Raw genomic sequence first — 17418 nt, forward strand, 5'->3', positions numbered from 1 at the left:
AAGTATTTAGCAAATTTATATATTTTCCCCTTGAAGTCATTTGATATTGTTCTGAAAATTCCTGAAAACTCGCGGGATCTGTTGGATCACATTTGACAAAAGTTACAAACGAGAGGGTGCAATCATGCCCCATCAAGAAGTGAAACAGACTCATAGGAGGGACATAAGACAGGAGAAGTCATGACATACCTATTCATTACATGTATTTTGTTCTATTTTTCCACAACATAATTGTGTTGGAATAAATCAATTCTATGTCCGAGGTTAATATGCCTACAAAGTGATAGAAAATATTCTGGATGTTAGATTGGGGTCACTAACCAGGAAGAAGTACAATCATGCACATCAAAGGAAAATGTATGCAATGCTATATGGGTGTTCTTTTCTATATAAGCTCTTACTACTGACTGTTTCAGTACAATTCACTACGACTTAATTTGATAAGACAATGAGACGTGGAATCTAGTCGACATTCATGGCTTCATCGTCTCCGTCTTTCTTGTCGTCTTTCTTGTCGTCCTTGGAGCTTGAACCACCTTGTAGGGCCCTGCTGAAAGACTCAATGTCTGCCAGGAAACAAACAGAACGATATAGAAATAAATTTGGATTAACAAGTGATTGTAAGGGGTGGTGAAGTCATTGATATTTCTTGAAATAAATCATTAAAAGCAAAATGCTAGCATGATAAGGCCTAAAAAAAAAGATGTTGTATTGCCCTTTGCAACCGACCCCAAAATCTTGAAATCTACGATCGGCTTTGATAAAAAATATAAAAAATAACCTTTTTTTAAAGAAGAAAAATATTTAAGCATTCAAAACTGAGAAATATAAGCCTAAAGAGGGAGAAAATACAGAAGAAAAAAAAGTTTAAAAAAAAGATTTGTGACCAACCGACCCATGTTTTGGCACCTAAAGGGCAATACAACATCCTTTTTTTTTTTAAGGCCTAATGGTGAGCATCTGTTTTATTTTAGCCATTCAGATATACATATCACCCACTAGAAGGAAAAAGTCATTTTGAAATATACAGTTCAATAAACTTTAATGTGCATTGCAAGATGGTAGCCTCATAATCGCCATCAATTGTATCATCAAGTCATTATTTTGAAAATGTTATAGGGTAACGTAACCTAAATGTTACAGTAAATGTTACAGTTACATCAGACCATATCGCCTGTTTGGAGCCATAAGTGTGATGATTCTGTATAAAAGTACATGAGGAAACGCCCTTCTGGCTCCAAACACACAATTTTTAGCTGTAGCGTAACTCTTTTCCCCTACCAGGGACCTATCTTCTATATGTGCATACACAGACAGAATGCTTACATTGTATCTACAGACCTAAAAGAAATTGACAGCGTGTCTGTAAGGGTGTGCATTGCAGGCACAGAAATCTTAATGACCCTATACACTAATTGGAAATGTTTTGATCAGTTGCTTTTGACTGGAAGAGCACTACAGTAAAGAACAACAAAAATCAACAACAAAAAATTAAAAAAATTACTATTGTTGCTAATGTACAAGCATCTGAAAGTTGTCGTTGCTTTACTTTTTTTCTTCAACTGTCTGAATTTCACAATAATAAGTCAGTGTTTACCTCCACTGTTAGCAGCATCTGTTGCTTCTGAGCTGAGACCAAACTGTGCCATGAGAGGACCCAACTGACCAGACTGGAACGCTGCTGTAAACATACCCAACGCCTGCATGGAATAGAACAGAGAAAACGTTTTTTCATAATGTTCAGACAATGTACTAAGAAGTGTGAACAAGACAGTTATCTGTTTTTCACTTTGATTAATACATGACAAGCTCGACACAGTCATTATAACACGTTCATCAACATCCCATTGAAATATGTGGTAGATACAATAATAGGTTTCAATGGGATGTCGATGCACTTGAATTTATGGTGTTTTTGTGAAATACTGCCCTATTTGTTAAACTTCATTGTGATATTTTCTATCTATGTACTATGCTAATAAGATCATAAACAAGTATAAAATGAATATCATTTCCTTATTTCTATTCATCTAATGTACTGCATGTGGGCTAGGAAGAAAAAAATTGTATTTATTTATATATGCATCTACAAGAGAGAGAAGAAAAAAGAGAAACAGAGAGAGGAAGAGAGAGAGAGAGAGAGGAAGGAGAGACATAACATTTAAGGGGGAGACGGAGAGATATGAGTTTGGTAGATTTTGTAGCAGTACTTACTCCCATTTTGTTCTTTTAGCAACGCGATAATTCGTACATCTTGGCTCCAAGCAGTATTTACTTTAGCATTTGCCCTTGTTTCATTGAGCAATGTTTGATATGACACAAAGTGTTTGAAAAAGTTCTTTAAAAAGGAAAAAAGAAAGAGTTGAACCGATTTTCTAACCTGTTGGAACTGAGGGGACTGGAGAGTTGCTCGTAGCTGCTCAGGATCCTTGGGTAGCGACTCCCCCTCTGGTAAGAATGGAATCAACTTCTTTTGAATCTCCTGATTGGCTAGAATCGGGGTCATGGCATCTGAGGTCATCAGCTGGCTCAGGTCAACAGCTGCAACAAAACAAGATGATAATTGCAACTTAATAAATAATAATAATAATAGTTTGTCCTTATATAGCGCATTTCAGGACCGCAGGCCCTCTCAATGCGCTTTACAGATATATATTATTAGCCCGGTCATCGGATTCATGCTTAACCACACACAAGGTATGCACATTCTCCACTCCCTGGGGAGCATTCCAGCCAGTCGCCATTTTATAAGCGCCATTGCTAATCAAACCACATTAGCTTTCGCATCCTACCGGGTACCCATTTAACACCTGGGTGGAGAGTGGCAAATGTAGATCAATGTCTTGCCAAAGGACATTAGTGCCGCGGTGGGACTTGAACCGCGGACCTTGTGATCCACAGTCCGCTGACATATCCACTCGACCACGACACCTCTACTGTAATGTATTATTATTAATGAATTGGACAAAGTACGCTGTAATCCATTTAGTATAGTATATACAGGTTTACATCTAATTATTCATACCCTTTGTAAATTTGATGTCATATGTGTTTTTTGAAACTCAAGAATGAAGGGTTGACTGGTTAAATCAGGGTCTTTGTTGAATAGATGTAAGCTTTTAGATGTAAGCTTTTAGATGTAAGCTTCCACAAGTCACAGTTTCAAGAAACATAAATCAGGATAAATTAATTGTTCACATACTAAAAATCATTAAAAGGTAAGAGTATGCATAATTTAGTTGTTAACTGGACATAGAAGTCTTTCCTTGTCAAAACAAAGATTCAATGAAGTTCTAACTGAATTTTTATCATCACATGTGCTACTTTAATCCTAAATTTATTTTGTGCATGACACATGAAATTATCAAAATGTATCAAGTTAAGAAAGGGTCCTCAATAAATATCTAACATATCGCAGAAGTATAATTATAAGTATAAATATTTGAGACATTTGAAGAGCTTCATATGACTTTGAACAGGTAACTGGAACTAACTTTATGAATCAACAACTAAATTTGATTGATGAAACTTTAACCTACAAACTACGGCAAGTTCAGTCAAACGCGAAGCAATGGCAAATGCCTACAAGTGGGGAATAAAAGTCTGAAGGAATGAGAACGTACATGGAGGATAAAATAATAAAAAATATTTCCTTATTTTACTATTCACAACTGTTCTGATTCCGTCTGTATGTATACAGCAACAGAGAATGTCAAATGACCGCTCGCTCATCTCATGCAGTATAGTCTTGCTGAAGCCTTCCGCTGTTTGTAGGCAAAAGTCTCAACATGAATGTGTATTCAGAAAATATATATAAAGAAATTGATATTTTGTTTACCTGGTTGTCCAGCTCCTGCTTCTCCTGGCACTGTAAATGAAATGACAGAATGGTAAGAGTATATTTGAATTCATATGGGTTAGAGTTAACACTGCACAGATATCTAACTGAATTACATATAATTTACACCCTAAACCCCCTCACAATAGCCTTAAAATCACCTTTAGAGATCAAAATGAACATTACATGTATTATTTTGCATAGGTAAATGGGTAGACAATCACATAATGGTCCAGTTATATGGAAAGCAACATCCTACAAAATCTTCAAAAAAGACAAAAGGGTGATGAGGAGGTTAAGTTATGTCATTCTAGCTGAATACATGATGATAAATATGATGATGAATATGATGATGATCATGACAACGTGATGATGGTGATGACGATGATGATGATGATGATGATGATGATGATAGTGACAGTGATCATTGTGATATTGTGATAAGGATGGTGATGATGATGATCAGGTAGGTAATGATGATCATGATTGTGATCATGATTATCATGATTATTATCACAATGACAACGCGATGATGGTGACAATGATCATTATGATAATGATGATGGTCAAGGTTATGGTGATGATAATGAAGATGATGATGGTGATGATGATTATGATGGTGGTGGTGATGGCGGTGCTGCTGCTGCTGATGATGATAGTGATGACGGTGGTGATCATGGTGATGGTGATGACGATGATATTGATGACGATGCTGATGATGATAATAAAAGTGACAGTGATCATTGTGATAATGATGATGAGGAGGACGATGATGATGATGATGATGATGATAATGATAATAACATGAGGATAAATAACCATCTCACTTACAATTCATGGAGCTGAGGATGCTCTGCAAGTCCCTCAGCTGAATGGCCGGCTGCCCTGCGGCCGGAGATGCACCTGGAGCAGCAGCGGCAGCCGAAGATGCAGTAGATGTGGGGGTAGCAGCAGCAGCAGCAGGAGTAACAGCAGCAGGGGTGGTAGATGGCCTAGCTGCTGGAGTAGAGCTTTGGGTGGTGGCAGGGGTCACACTACTGCTGGAAGACGTAGCAGGGCGAGCAGAGGACTGGGTTCTAGATGGTCTGCAGTGAACAAGGATCAAAGGATAATATCGAGGGGTTCAGTGACACAAAGACGTAACTCCATATTTTGCCAAAATTAATATTTTGATATTAAAATGTTCAGCATATGGGCTTTCTAGGAAACACAAAGACTAACTCCATCCAAAACCCGATTGAAGTCAATAGCTTATAAAACAGACTTAACTCCTTAAGACTCAAGTGCTCAGTGACACATAAACCACTTTTTCTCAAAATGGCCAAAATGGAGTTATGTCTTTGCGTTTCTGACCCCTCAATATCAAGTTTACACTATGGCACCTCAAAGGGGTTTTATCCTAGTGACATGACATACCGATGACATCAATAACTTGGTTTTATCCATTGTGAGACGTGATGGTTGCTGTGGCAGCAAGTTTACCATCACGCTTACATAAAAAAAGTGATCAACGGAACGAAAGTAAAAAGAACAATTCAAGTCAAGAATTACTGTGGAGTTTGTTGCATTTACTTGATTCCATTTCCATTAGGACAATCCTGAAGTCTAGGGGTCAGTTTCAAAAAGCCTTTTTTCAATGACAAATGACAAAAATCAGTAACAAATCTGCTGATAACCAATCAGAAGCAAGGATTTCAGTAGCTTATAACAACAACTGTCATTTGTCACTGATGACAAGTTTTGTGAAACGCCCCCCCCCCCCCCCCCCCCCCTCCAGTAGATGGGATAGTAGACAACATCTTTATACTTGTTAACTTTCAAGACATTAAAATATGCTGGACTCAAGTGGTTTCCCTAAAGTTTAAACACAAACATAACTCAGTTTTAATCAGGTTCTACTTTCAATTAGAGTTCAACTAATAATTAAGATTTATATAAGAAATGGAAGCTTACGTTGACTCTGACGCACCTCCAGTTCTAGCCCCTCCCAACATACTCTGCAAGCCAAGGGGGCCTATTAATACAAAACAAATAAAATAAAAAATAAGAAAGAGGTGGAGAAGAAGAAGAGAAGAAAAAATTGTCATTTAAATACATACTTTATAAATTTAATTTTTTTTTACTTAAAATTTCTCATGATTCTTTCAATTTATTAATTAATTTAATAAAATACAAGGATATAAGATATAATAAAATAGTGCATGGGGAAAGAGCATTAAAAAGCCAGTGGCTTGTAATAAAACACAGGGATTCCCCTTACAATCATAGTAATTCTGATATCAAATTGCTGGTGATATTGGTTAAAATCAACACCACTATTGCACAAGGATCCCTAAGTGTTAGATTTACAAATTCCATCCTGTCTTCTTAAGGCCCGTTCAGATATGACCTGGCAAAACCGCAGCATTTATTTAATCATGACGTAAAGTGTAGTATGCTTCACATTTCAGTATCTTCTTTAATAGACAGAGCTCAGTAAATACATGCAAGTTGTTTGTGGTAGTTTTTTTTTTGCGGCAGTTTACCGTGCCATATCTGAACAAGCCTTTAAAGGGATTAGGTATCTTTGTCTCAGATTCTGAAACAAAATCCTGGATTTACATGTAGCTCATGCTGCAATGATAATTATAAACCTTTAGGCCAATCAGGAACCCTCTGACTTTTACAAGCTGATCGCCTGTCTGATTATCAAGATATTTATGATTGGAAATCGAAACCGAATTTTGCGTTTGACAAACAGTTTTCATAACATTACAGTGTATTGGGGAAAACGAGTATGGTGAAACCGGTCACTCAAAGATTTTTACTCTTTTGAGGCACTTAAAGGTAAAGACCAGTTATGGTCATGCGATTGCATTGTGAAAGAAACGTGGAATCGATCAGAAAAGGTTGATCATCTAGCATCTAGCATCTGCAAGGTTCTGGAATCATCAAAATGATAAAAAATTTGGCCCATTCTTCGTAAAGTTACAAGCACTATACACAGAAAGATGTATATGGGACTACCCTATATCTCTCACACACCATGAGAGAAACAAATTTACAAAATATATGAATCAGTAGGCGGTTTCCCGGCAATTTTTTTATCATCATGTATTAGTCAAAACATATTCTTTCACATGATTGAGAGCTTCCATTTCATTTTATGAAATTGGGGCGTTTCCAATACTGGTCTTTACCTTTAATGATCGTTTTGAAGCGTGATTCTTTTTTAGGGCTTCAATATTACACCAAATCACAGACACTGGTAACACGGGCCATGCATCTCAGATTTAATATTGTTAAACGATCCCTTTAATGAATACTGGTGACAATCCACATGAACACCACACCTGAAACCATGGCCCAACCAAAGACTTACTGAGTCCCCCTAGTCCTCCCCCACTGAGGAGCTGCATCATCTGCTGTTGATCCATGTTACCTAGCATAGACTGCAAACCTCCTTCACCTTCAAGAAGAAAAAGAAATACAGGTTATTAGGAATCTTAAAAAGAGAACAGTTTCTACTAAGGGATATGAATGATTCTTTCATAACCTCTTCAGTGCCATAAATTATTTCAACTGACAAAAAAAAAAAAAATTAAAAGACTTTTTTTTTTTTTTTTTTTTTTTTTTTTTTTGGGGGGGGGGGGGGGGGGGGGGGGGGGGGGGGGGGGGGGGGGGGCCCTTAAGGTGCTCTATTAAATTGTTGAATTTGGTTTGAAATATCCCCCCCCCCCCAGATTAAATTTTACACTGCATGATTTCACACACATTATTATTGGCAAATGAAATTATTGTTTTGAGTCTATCAGCAAATAAACTGTACTTCTTTGGTTTTCTTTTAAAACATAATTCTAAAACAGAAACAGATTAAAATTTTCCTTTCAATTCAGATTTTTAAAGAATATTTTGCTGTCCTAAATAGTGCTAAAATGAATTCAATGGCAAACTTAAGTGAGGGAGTAAATTACGTACCCAGAGCAGACCCCAGTCCACCCAAGTCTGCCGGCAGACCGCCAGTGCCCCGCCCTCCTCCAAGGCCACTGGAGCCAGGGGCAGGTGGGTTGTTGAGCACATCATTCACCTTCTTACACAGCTCGTCATCCTTATCCGTCTTTGGCTCCTAGAAAGATCAAAGTTGGCAACAGCTTGTTAGACATGAGAGGTGAGAATAAGTGACACAAATCCTTGATTACAGTGTGTAGATGTGCATGACCAGGGGTGTTTGACAAATACCCTAAGTCAAACTAAACTCTAAGTTGGACTTAAAAATTATGGGGGCCATTTGAAGCCTTTAAAAAAAATATATTAAGAAGCGAAAATTCAAGTACTTAGACTTTTTATTAATTCCACATCAAGAACATGGATTCTCCTTGATAATAGAAAATATGAATGATTTGAATCAACATTTTATGCCTTTTAAAATAACTTGTACAAAACTTGTTCATAGATACTAACAGCTTTCCATAATTGTTAAGTTCAACTTAGGATCTTTGTGAAACACCCCCCCCCCCCTGGGCCTTGTTTCATAAATGTGATTATCAATATACATCTGCCACAAGTCTAGAACAAATGGTTTAAAAGGTACTACAGTGTATGTCCCATTTGCAGGCCCAAAAAATGAAAAAGTTAAATTCCAACTGCATTTGAAAGATAATACTAATTTAGAACTTCCCTAAAAAAGGTGGGGCTTGAAAATGTCTTCAAGTGGGAAAATAACAACTATTATTTGTCAAATCGACTTTAGGGCTATAGAGCCCAAAAGTAATAGTCTTGATTTTCAGACAATTGTACCGAATGGTCATACGTTTTATGCTGCGCAAAGATTCAATCAGTTTAATCTTGGCCATCACAAGAAGTGGGTTATTGATGTAGACAAATGCTCATGTACCCTTTACAACTCTTTTCATGTATGTCATTACCAAAGAACAAAAAAGCCAGTCAGTCACTCAATAGTGTCTGACAGTAGGGTCTAGCAAGTAAACGGGTTTCCTTGCATAATTTGAATATGAGGACACTGCTAACGTTTAAATTTCACAGATAGGACAAACATGACATATAATAATAATAAATTACATTTATATAGCGCTTAATACAAAGTTTCTAAGCGCTTAACAAAAAATAAAATTAAAGTAATGTTAACTTACAAATTACAAGAATATAATACATGATACATAATTATAATAACAAATTCTTAATAACAATAATACAATAATAATAGTTAATATTTACATAAAGCTTTATAGTTAAACAAACAAAATATGATTACATTACATTACATATTAAACAGATAAGTCTTAAGTTTACTTTTGAATGTCTCTAAGGTTGGGGACTCGCGTATTTCATGGGGAATATTGTTCCAAAGTTGGGGGGCACAGACAGAAAAGGCACGATTTCCATAGCGGGTGTGGGTGCGAGGGCCTGGGGCAAGATGAAGATGTGCTGTGGATGACGATCTGAGACGCATAGATGAAGTACGAGTTTTAGGAGTGATGAGTGCCGAGAGATATGAGGGAGCAAGTTTGTGAAAGGCCTTGTATGTCAGCATGAGAATCTTGAATTTGATACGTTGTTGGAGGGGGAGCCAGTGTAGTGAACGAATGATCGGTGTGATGTGTTCATGTTTTCTTGTACGTGTGATGAGGCGTGCTGCTGTGTTCTGAATATGTTGAAGAGGGGCTAAATGAGAGCTAGGGAGATTGATTAATAGTCCATTACAGTAATCAAGGTGGGAAGTTACAAGGGCATTAACAAGACGATGAGTAGAACTTTGATCCAGAAATTTTCGCAGTTTTCCAACTTTGTGGATCCCGAAAGCTGCGATACGACACACGTTGCGTATATGCTGGTTCACATTTAGCACGTTGTCCACCGTGACTCCCAGATCCTTGGCAGATTGGGAAAGAGTGATTGTTGTGCCATCCATGTCAAGATCAGGTAGCACACTGGAATTGCGAAACATGGAAGTTATATGCATAACTTCTGTTTTTGTGCCGTTGAACACAAGATTATTGCCGCAGGACCAGCTTTTCACGTCACTGACGCATCTGCTGAGCTTGGAAATGCAACTGGAAGCATCACTTTGCTTGAGCACTATGTACAGTTGCGTATCGTCGGCATACATCATATGCATGACGCCATCATGAGCATGGATGACCTCACTGAGCGGACCCGTGTACAGTGAAAAGAGCAGAGGTCCTAGAACGGATCCTTGGGGGACACCCCAGGGGAGTGGGAATGCTTTAGAAGGAACTCTGTTGACAACAATAACTTGATGACGGTCCTCCAGGTAAGAAGCAAGCCACTGCAGTACCTTTCCATCAAATCCATAATCATGACGCAGACGACACATCAATTTGGCATGATCTATGGTTTCAAAAGCAGCCGAGAAATCAAGCAAAACCAGAACAGCCTCTAGCCCTCTATCGACAGCCAGTAGCAGATCATTGTAGACTTTGATGAGGGCAGTCTCTGTTGAATGGAACTGTCTGTACGCAGACTGCATACACGGGAACAGGTCGTTCGTCTCTAGGTATGCACAAAGTTGAGCTGTGACAATCCTCTCAAGGACCTTTGAAATGAACATCAAGTTGGAGATTGGCCTGTAATGCCTGAATTCATCTGGATCCAATTGCTTCTTCTTCAGAAGTGGAATCACGTGAGATTTCTTGTATGCTGCGGGTACTATTCCGGACGACAAGGATAGATTGATAAGTTCAGTTATGAATGGCAGGAGCTCATCTAAACACTCTTTCATCAACCAGGTAGGCACGGGGTCTAGTTGACATGATTTTGAAGGACTCTCCCGTATTACCTTTCGAACAGTACTTTCAGACACCTGTTCAAACTGAGATATTGCTTTTTTCATAACTATAATATTCATAACTCCTGCAAAGTTCTACAGAATTTGAGGTTGGCTGCAAAAGGGACATAGTACCTTTAATACAGTAACTTTCATAGGAATTCTTGTAACTTTTTTATAAAATACATGTAGTCCACAGTCATCAAACTTGACACAATTGAAATTTATCTTAGAATGCCAACTTCACTCTCTCTCTCTCATAATAATAACTTGGAAACAAGTAATAATGCCCAGTCATCAAATATAACACAATTGAAGATGTTGGTTTCATTTCAATAAAGTCAACTTTGCCCTCCAGTAATTATGAATGGAGTCATAGAGTAAAGAAGTAAACTTAAAAACTGGAAGTTTGTTTTATAATGTTGTACAGGTACATGTGCATGTAATTGCCTGCATCTTTAAAAGTGTAATCTACTTTTCGTGAGGTTTTGATCTACGTTGTAATACTTTCTTGTAATCTTACAGGTATATAATTACTTGTAAATATATTGGATTTTATTTTATTCTGTTTCAATAAAACATGTACATGTACAACAAATTATTTAAAAAAGAAGTAAACTAAAAAACAGTGCAAGATATACAATTTATATTATCATAGTACAAAACTTTGGATATAATATGGCCCTTGTCTACATGACAAATTAGCTAGTTTACAATGACATTGCCAAGGTGAATAACAATAATAGGCATTTCTATAGCGCCATCTATCTAGATAATTTGATTCCGAGGGACATTTATTATTACCCCGGCTTTAGCCTAGCAGCCGTTTATACAGCGCTCCAGCATTTCAAGGAATTAATTCCGGCCAGGTACCCATTTACATCACCTGGGTTGAGTGTGGCAAATGTAGATCAATGTTTTGCCAAAGGACATTAGTGCCGCGGCGGGACTCTAACTGCGGACCTTGCGATCGACAGTCCGGCGACGTATCCACTCGACCACGACACCTCTCTTATGTCCTGTATTAGTTTATTGGTATGCTTACCTGCATCCAAAAGAAGAACTTGCGAGCAGAAGACTTGAACTTCAGTATGTACACCCTTCCTGTCGTGCATTGTGGGACACGCTTGAATTCGCAGTCATCTGGGAATATGATCAGATCCTGCAAAAATAAATATAGCAATCACTGTGAGACTCTGAATGAATAAATGAATGGCTCTATCACTTGCAGGAATAATCATCTCTTCAAGAACTAAAATGAACCCCTTTTCAACAAAGAACCCCCAATTCACGCAAAACATGCCACGTGTAGAGAAATTCTAGACTTTATTGTCGAATCATGATTTTAAAGGGTGAGCTATACATGTACTATGTATCATACTGATTTTTAATTTTTTTTTTTTGACAATCATGTTAGACCTATCTAATGTAAATTGTATGCCTTTCCAGCAAAACCAATAATGCAAACTCTTGTCAGAAGCCAGTGTTTTTGTCATGTAAAATGTAGTGCTTTGTACATAGTACGAGAAGAAAGAAGAGTCCACTGACTCCACTAATCCGTAATGTCTCAGTTCCTCATTACTGTAGATAATTGCACACAGGCGCGCGCGCCCGCCCACAACCCACCATCGGTATGCACTTGTATTGTGCAGTGGCTTGCCGTGAAACCTGTGAAAAGGTGTAGAGGGGTGTATATCAGTATGGGAAATGTACGATTTCTGCAACGTTGAAGAAATCATACATTTCCCGAACTGATATGGTGGTGTGACCAAAGTTCGCGCATGACCTAAGTTCGCTATCTCAAAAAATCAGTAAGATTTCGAAAATCTGATATCACCAATGGAAAGAGGAACATAAAATTACCCAGATTTGAAATTCTCTTTGGAATTGTGTACGACGAAATTGTGAAAATATTGACAAAAGATTGGCAAATTTTGCAACATTTTGTGTCCGTCCCAAAAAATTATCAATTTACTGATAAGGGGTCTGAAAATCTTCCAATTTGAGAGCAGATTTCCTCAAAATTGTAAGTAAAAAGTGGTACCAATTAACTGATTGTATGATGTCTTGCCTTGCAAATTATGATATTACCTTATTTTTGATGCATCACATTTTTTGATAAATCAACTGTACGCCCCCGTGCATTAAGTTAGGTCTCGTTGTTTTTATGACTTTTTTAGGTTCAGCGCAAACGCACTATTGGACATCAAATTTTTAGATCGCGATATCTCCGAAATCCTTCCACGATAATTATTTTTAGTTGAACCAATCTGTAGCAAAAAAACTTTGCCGTCCATTTGGTAATAATTGAAATAAATAAATTTGTGTAGAATATGAGAAATCATAGATCGAATATCACATTTTGTAATGTGTTCTAAAATGTCTGCGAACTTTGGTCACCCCTTCATACAGTAATAACTAATATCAATGTTACCGAAAAATACTCCAAAAATAACAAGAAAATTGACACGAAACAGGTAATAAACATAACGACTTTTAACTCATGATCTTTATTTGGACATTTAATGAATATTTACTTCATTTTGGGGTATGTTTTAGTAGGGTATCTCCACGCCGGAGTTGCGGGTCAAATTTTGGATAGGCTTCTGAACAAGCGCCCAAAATATTCTAGTCTAGACCTAGAAAAGGTCTAGATCTAGAATCTAGATAAGAAAATTGACACGAAACAGGTAAGAAACATAACAACTTTTAAATCATTCATGACCATCAATTGATGAAGATTTACTTGATTTTGGGTGTGTTTTAGTAGGGTATTTCCACACCGAAGTTACTGGTAAAAAAATGGATACGAAAGTACACTAGCGCTGGAAAACTTACATCAACTACTGTGCCAGATGTGCGGTCTTTCCAGCAGAAATGCATGAGCGTATCATCGGGCTGGTGAAGGTAGACAAGGCCTTTTCTCTTGTCGGAAGTCACAGTCGTTCCTTTCAGTTCCATTTTTCCAGCTCGAAATTCCACCAAATTTTTGCTGGATGGACGACCTCCGGTAGCTGAACTTCCAAATAATGCACCCGACATGATTAATTAATTATAAGACGTCTATGATAAGCAAAATTATAGAAAATAACGGGGAAATTTGCCAGACTTTGTAAACGTACGTGACAATGCTGAAATTTGATATGTGAGGTAGCTTTGATGCGCGAACAAAAAAGGAAAATATATTTTAAGAAATGTAATGAAATGAAGGGGGTGGGGGAGCGGTGAAATAATAGACTCTAATACGCAAGCCCGTATGTGAATTAAAATTTAAGAGGAATTATATCTGGTGGCCGCCAATTGATTCCTCTTAATTTGTAATTCACATGGTTGCACTTATAGATGGCTTCCGTACAATAGTCTGACTTTACTGCAAGTGACAGCGGCAGCGAAACCGCAGTAGAGTTCCCATGTGGCCCTGCTCATCCTCACGACCCCATAGAATTCAAGACAAGTGCCCTCCGGCAAAAAAAAAACTGTACCTTGTCGATGAATTTAATACCCTTTTGAGGTGCAGTTGTTCTTGTGATGTGCCCATATAGTTTCCCCTTCATTGAAAAATATGCCCACTAAATATAATTTACGTTTCGTTTACTTTCATAACTGAGGCCTTGCAAATGCCCTTTTACAGGCCTGCAGGTATAAAACTATAATTTCATTGCTCTTTTTTCCTTTCAATATAGGGCAAATGGGACTTTTTTATACGCCCGAACGAATAGATTATTCATGACAACTTGGGGAGAAAAGTGGTCGATTTTTTTTCCCTTCTTAGTAGCACTTTTTTCTCCACCCCGGCGGGAAAGTAAACAAAGTGTGCTCACAAAATGAGAAGTATGGATATTTCCTAAACCGTTTTCTGCTCTTTTTTTATTTTTCTCAATTCAAGAACCTGTAGTGATTCAGCCCGAGTCGTTAGTAATTATCCGCCCGGAACACTACAAAACACCATCCTGCCCTTTATTGCCCCCGCCCCAAAGCCCGTCCCCGCTCCCCCCCCCCCTTCCCCCCCCCCCTCTCTCTCTCTCTCTCTCTCTCTCTCTCTCTCTCTCTCTCTCTCTCTCTTTCTCTCTTCTTCTTCCTCCTCCTCCTTCCCTCTTCCTTTTCTCAAATTTGAAATGCAATTTGTGCAACCTCACTTAATTTTTAATCATTTTCTCGCCTTCTCGTTTATCTGGCTTCAGATGACCCAATTTCACTCTTCACAAACTGTTTACACCTTTCCTACTACCAATGTAACTACGATATTTATTTACATGCAAATAAATCACTGAATCTGAGAGTTCGAGACACTTGTAATATTGCGTACGTGATTATTTTATACCCCATGCATTCATTTTCGTAATGATTAAAAATACACATGTGAACAATAACGTTTGCATAAGTAGTACGTTAACTTACAAATTATTCATATGAATTAAAATATTCAGTAATATATAGAAAATTAATTCTGATTAGTATCAAAACACTTGCGGGAAGCTAGAATTAGTTTTTTTTTTTTTTGTATTTGTATAACTAGAATGGGACGAGTAGGACACTAGCCTACTAGGCACAAAATTAACGGGTACGTTGGCATTGACGGTTTCTTCGTATCTGGTTGAGCCAGTTTGCGCGTGTTTATAGGAACTGTGAGAAAATCTTCATAATCGCTAATTGTGCCTGCCTGATAGTTGGTTGCAGGGGCGGCGATCCCGGGGGGGGGGAGGGGACAGTACGTCCCCCTCAATTTATTTAGGGGGGATCTTCCCCTCCCCCCGTAAAATTTGAAAAAATGCACACAAACAAATGGATAGCATTCTGACTAAAGACTTCAACACACTTTTAGGCTCTGGAGGGTCCAAGAGTGCAGCGTTTAGACTAATACAAATGCAAAAATCTTCTCGCTCGGTCGCTACGCTTCCTCGCATAATATCCTTTAAAACGTAGAAGTAAATATTGTAGAAAATCTGTATTCCAGGAAAACAGATTCCCCCTCGCATTTCGCCCCCCCCCCCCCTCCCCCGGTCATGGAAAGAAATCGCCGTCCCTGGTTGATTGGTTTCCTTTTGGCTCGCCTTTGTGTGTGCATGTGTCTTATTGTTTGTAATTTGGGGCACGTGATCCAGATTAAAATCTATAGAATTTGTCGGATTTGCTTACTCAAGGTTTTTAAAAAAATTTTCTTCAATTATGGTCGACAGAAAGAAATAGTTTAGATGTCAGTCTGGATTTATTTTTGTGTTCAATTTGACCTCTGACTTGTTTGAATGAGCTTTAAAATGGCATGAGGTCTACTTTAGTAGCTGACGTCATGACAGTAGGACTGGGAAAAGGAATGACAGAAATACATTTTTTTTTTAATCTTTGGAAAAATTATATCGACATGTATTTTAGAAAAGTTAAATAGTAACTTAAATCAATTCAATGGCATATTGTTGTTACGTTATTTATATCATGCACTATTATAATAAAGTAAATAGATTCATCTGAATCTCAGTCTAACATGAAAGACAATTTCATAAATGTTTATGATCATAATATTTTATAAACAAAACAGCAATAATCCCCAGCGTATACATGTGACCAGTGCCATCTTCATCTTGGCCATCCACATTACGAAATACTAACCCAGCTCCATATCATAAATCGGGTGAGTGCCGACAAAATTACTGGAAGTCGGGTACTGGTTATTATTCAACCAATGATTCATTAAATAATAACATAATTTTCGCAGCTATATGGTTGAATAATATTGCATAATTTAGTACAGCATAGAAACTAGTCACGGTCAATCTTTGGCTTTGTTACGTACATAATCGAATTCGACAAAAACTCGAAGACATAATACAGAGTGATTACATTTTCCAATTAAATTGGGTAAACATTCGTCAGCTCATATCAAATCATGATTTAGTTAAGTCAAAACTGAAAAACTGGGAAACTTATGCATCTCCGAAAATATGAAATATGGTAATATACAACTACGATAATGGCACGAAATAAGAGAAATCTGCATGTTGACATAATGATCCATTCTTCTATTCTTCTCTCCTAAAATATCTCCTTGTCAGTGATGACAATGACAATTCGTCCTTGTTTTCACGAAGTGACGGTAGTGAGGAAAATCGTAACGCAAAGTGAATGCAATTTTTTTCACTACCGTCACTTCGTGAAAACAGCGACGAATTATACACTTTATTGAAGCTACTGCCGAACATGTGAATAAAATGTATGTTTCAATAAAGACAGACGGGGGTAAATGCGTGACGATCTTCCTTTTATAGCAAAAATCGATATTGTTCTCGTACACATTTGTTATTATTCAGGAAAATGTGGAATCATTTTGGAGAAAAACATAAAATATAGGGCATAAACACACTATATTGGTATGCTATTAGTGATAAGCTAAAAATAAAAATTAATTTGATGAATAAACGAATTTGTAATCATTTTACATATGAAACACAGTTAAAACCCTGGTGCTACGACAAATACTCCGGCGACGATTACTCCACAGTCGTGTGCCTATACACTAGCTTTATTCATAACTTTAACCTTGTATCAAACACTATACCAAACTGTAATCAAATCATTAACCTACACCTACCCTGCAATCAAACTGCGATCATATTCAAAACCCTGTACCTATGACAAAATAATAACTTGTTTAGAGTTCAGGTATGACGTAGTGCATGTCACCAGGATCGTCGGGGGCACTTCTTCTTGCTTCCTGCGCCGCCTGTCGTCCGCGCACTTGCCCCACTGCGTCATTTCGGTAGGAGGAGCAAGGAGTTACGATCTCTTGGTAGGAATGAGTTTG

General features: G+C 37.6%; 1 protein-coding gene across 1 annotated transcript; it reads right to left on the reverse strand.

The window, feature by feature from the left end:
* Positions 1 to 381: 381 nt before the first annotated feature.
* On the reverse strand, positions 382 to 13770 carry LOC753175 (proteasomal ubiquitin receptor ADRM1). Its single transcript, XM_030974270.1, has 10 exons — positions 13461 to 13770; positions 11668 to 11784; positions 7796 to 7943; positions 7200 to 7286; positions 5792 to 5852; positions 4670 to 4923; positions 3839 to 3868; positions 2381 to 2541; positions 1598 to 1700; positions 382 to 566 (listed from the first exon to the last, which is right to left on the reverse strand). Exons 1-10 carry the CDS (start codon positions 13662 to 13664, stop codon positions 463 to 465), a joined length of 1269 nt encoding a protein of 422 aa, XP_030830130.1. The 5' UTR covers positions 13665 to 13770; the 3' UTR covers positions 382 to 462.
* Between the last annotated feature and the right edge of the window lie 3648 nt (positions 13771 to 17418).

The sequence above is a fragment of the Strongylocentrotus purpuratus genome, unplaced genomic scaffold, assembly GCF_000002235.5.
Source record: "Strongylocentrotus purpuratus isolate Spur 01 unplaced genomic scaffold, Spur_5.0 spur5_scaffold_7, whole genome shotgun sequence".
Classification (NCBI taxonomy): Eukaryota; Metazoa; Echinodermata; class Echinoidea; order Camarodonta; family Strongylocentrotidae; genus Strongylocentrotus; species Strongylocentrotus purpuratus.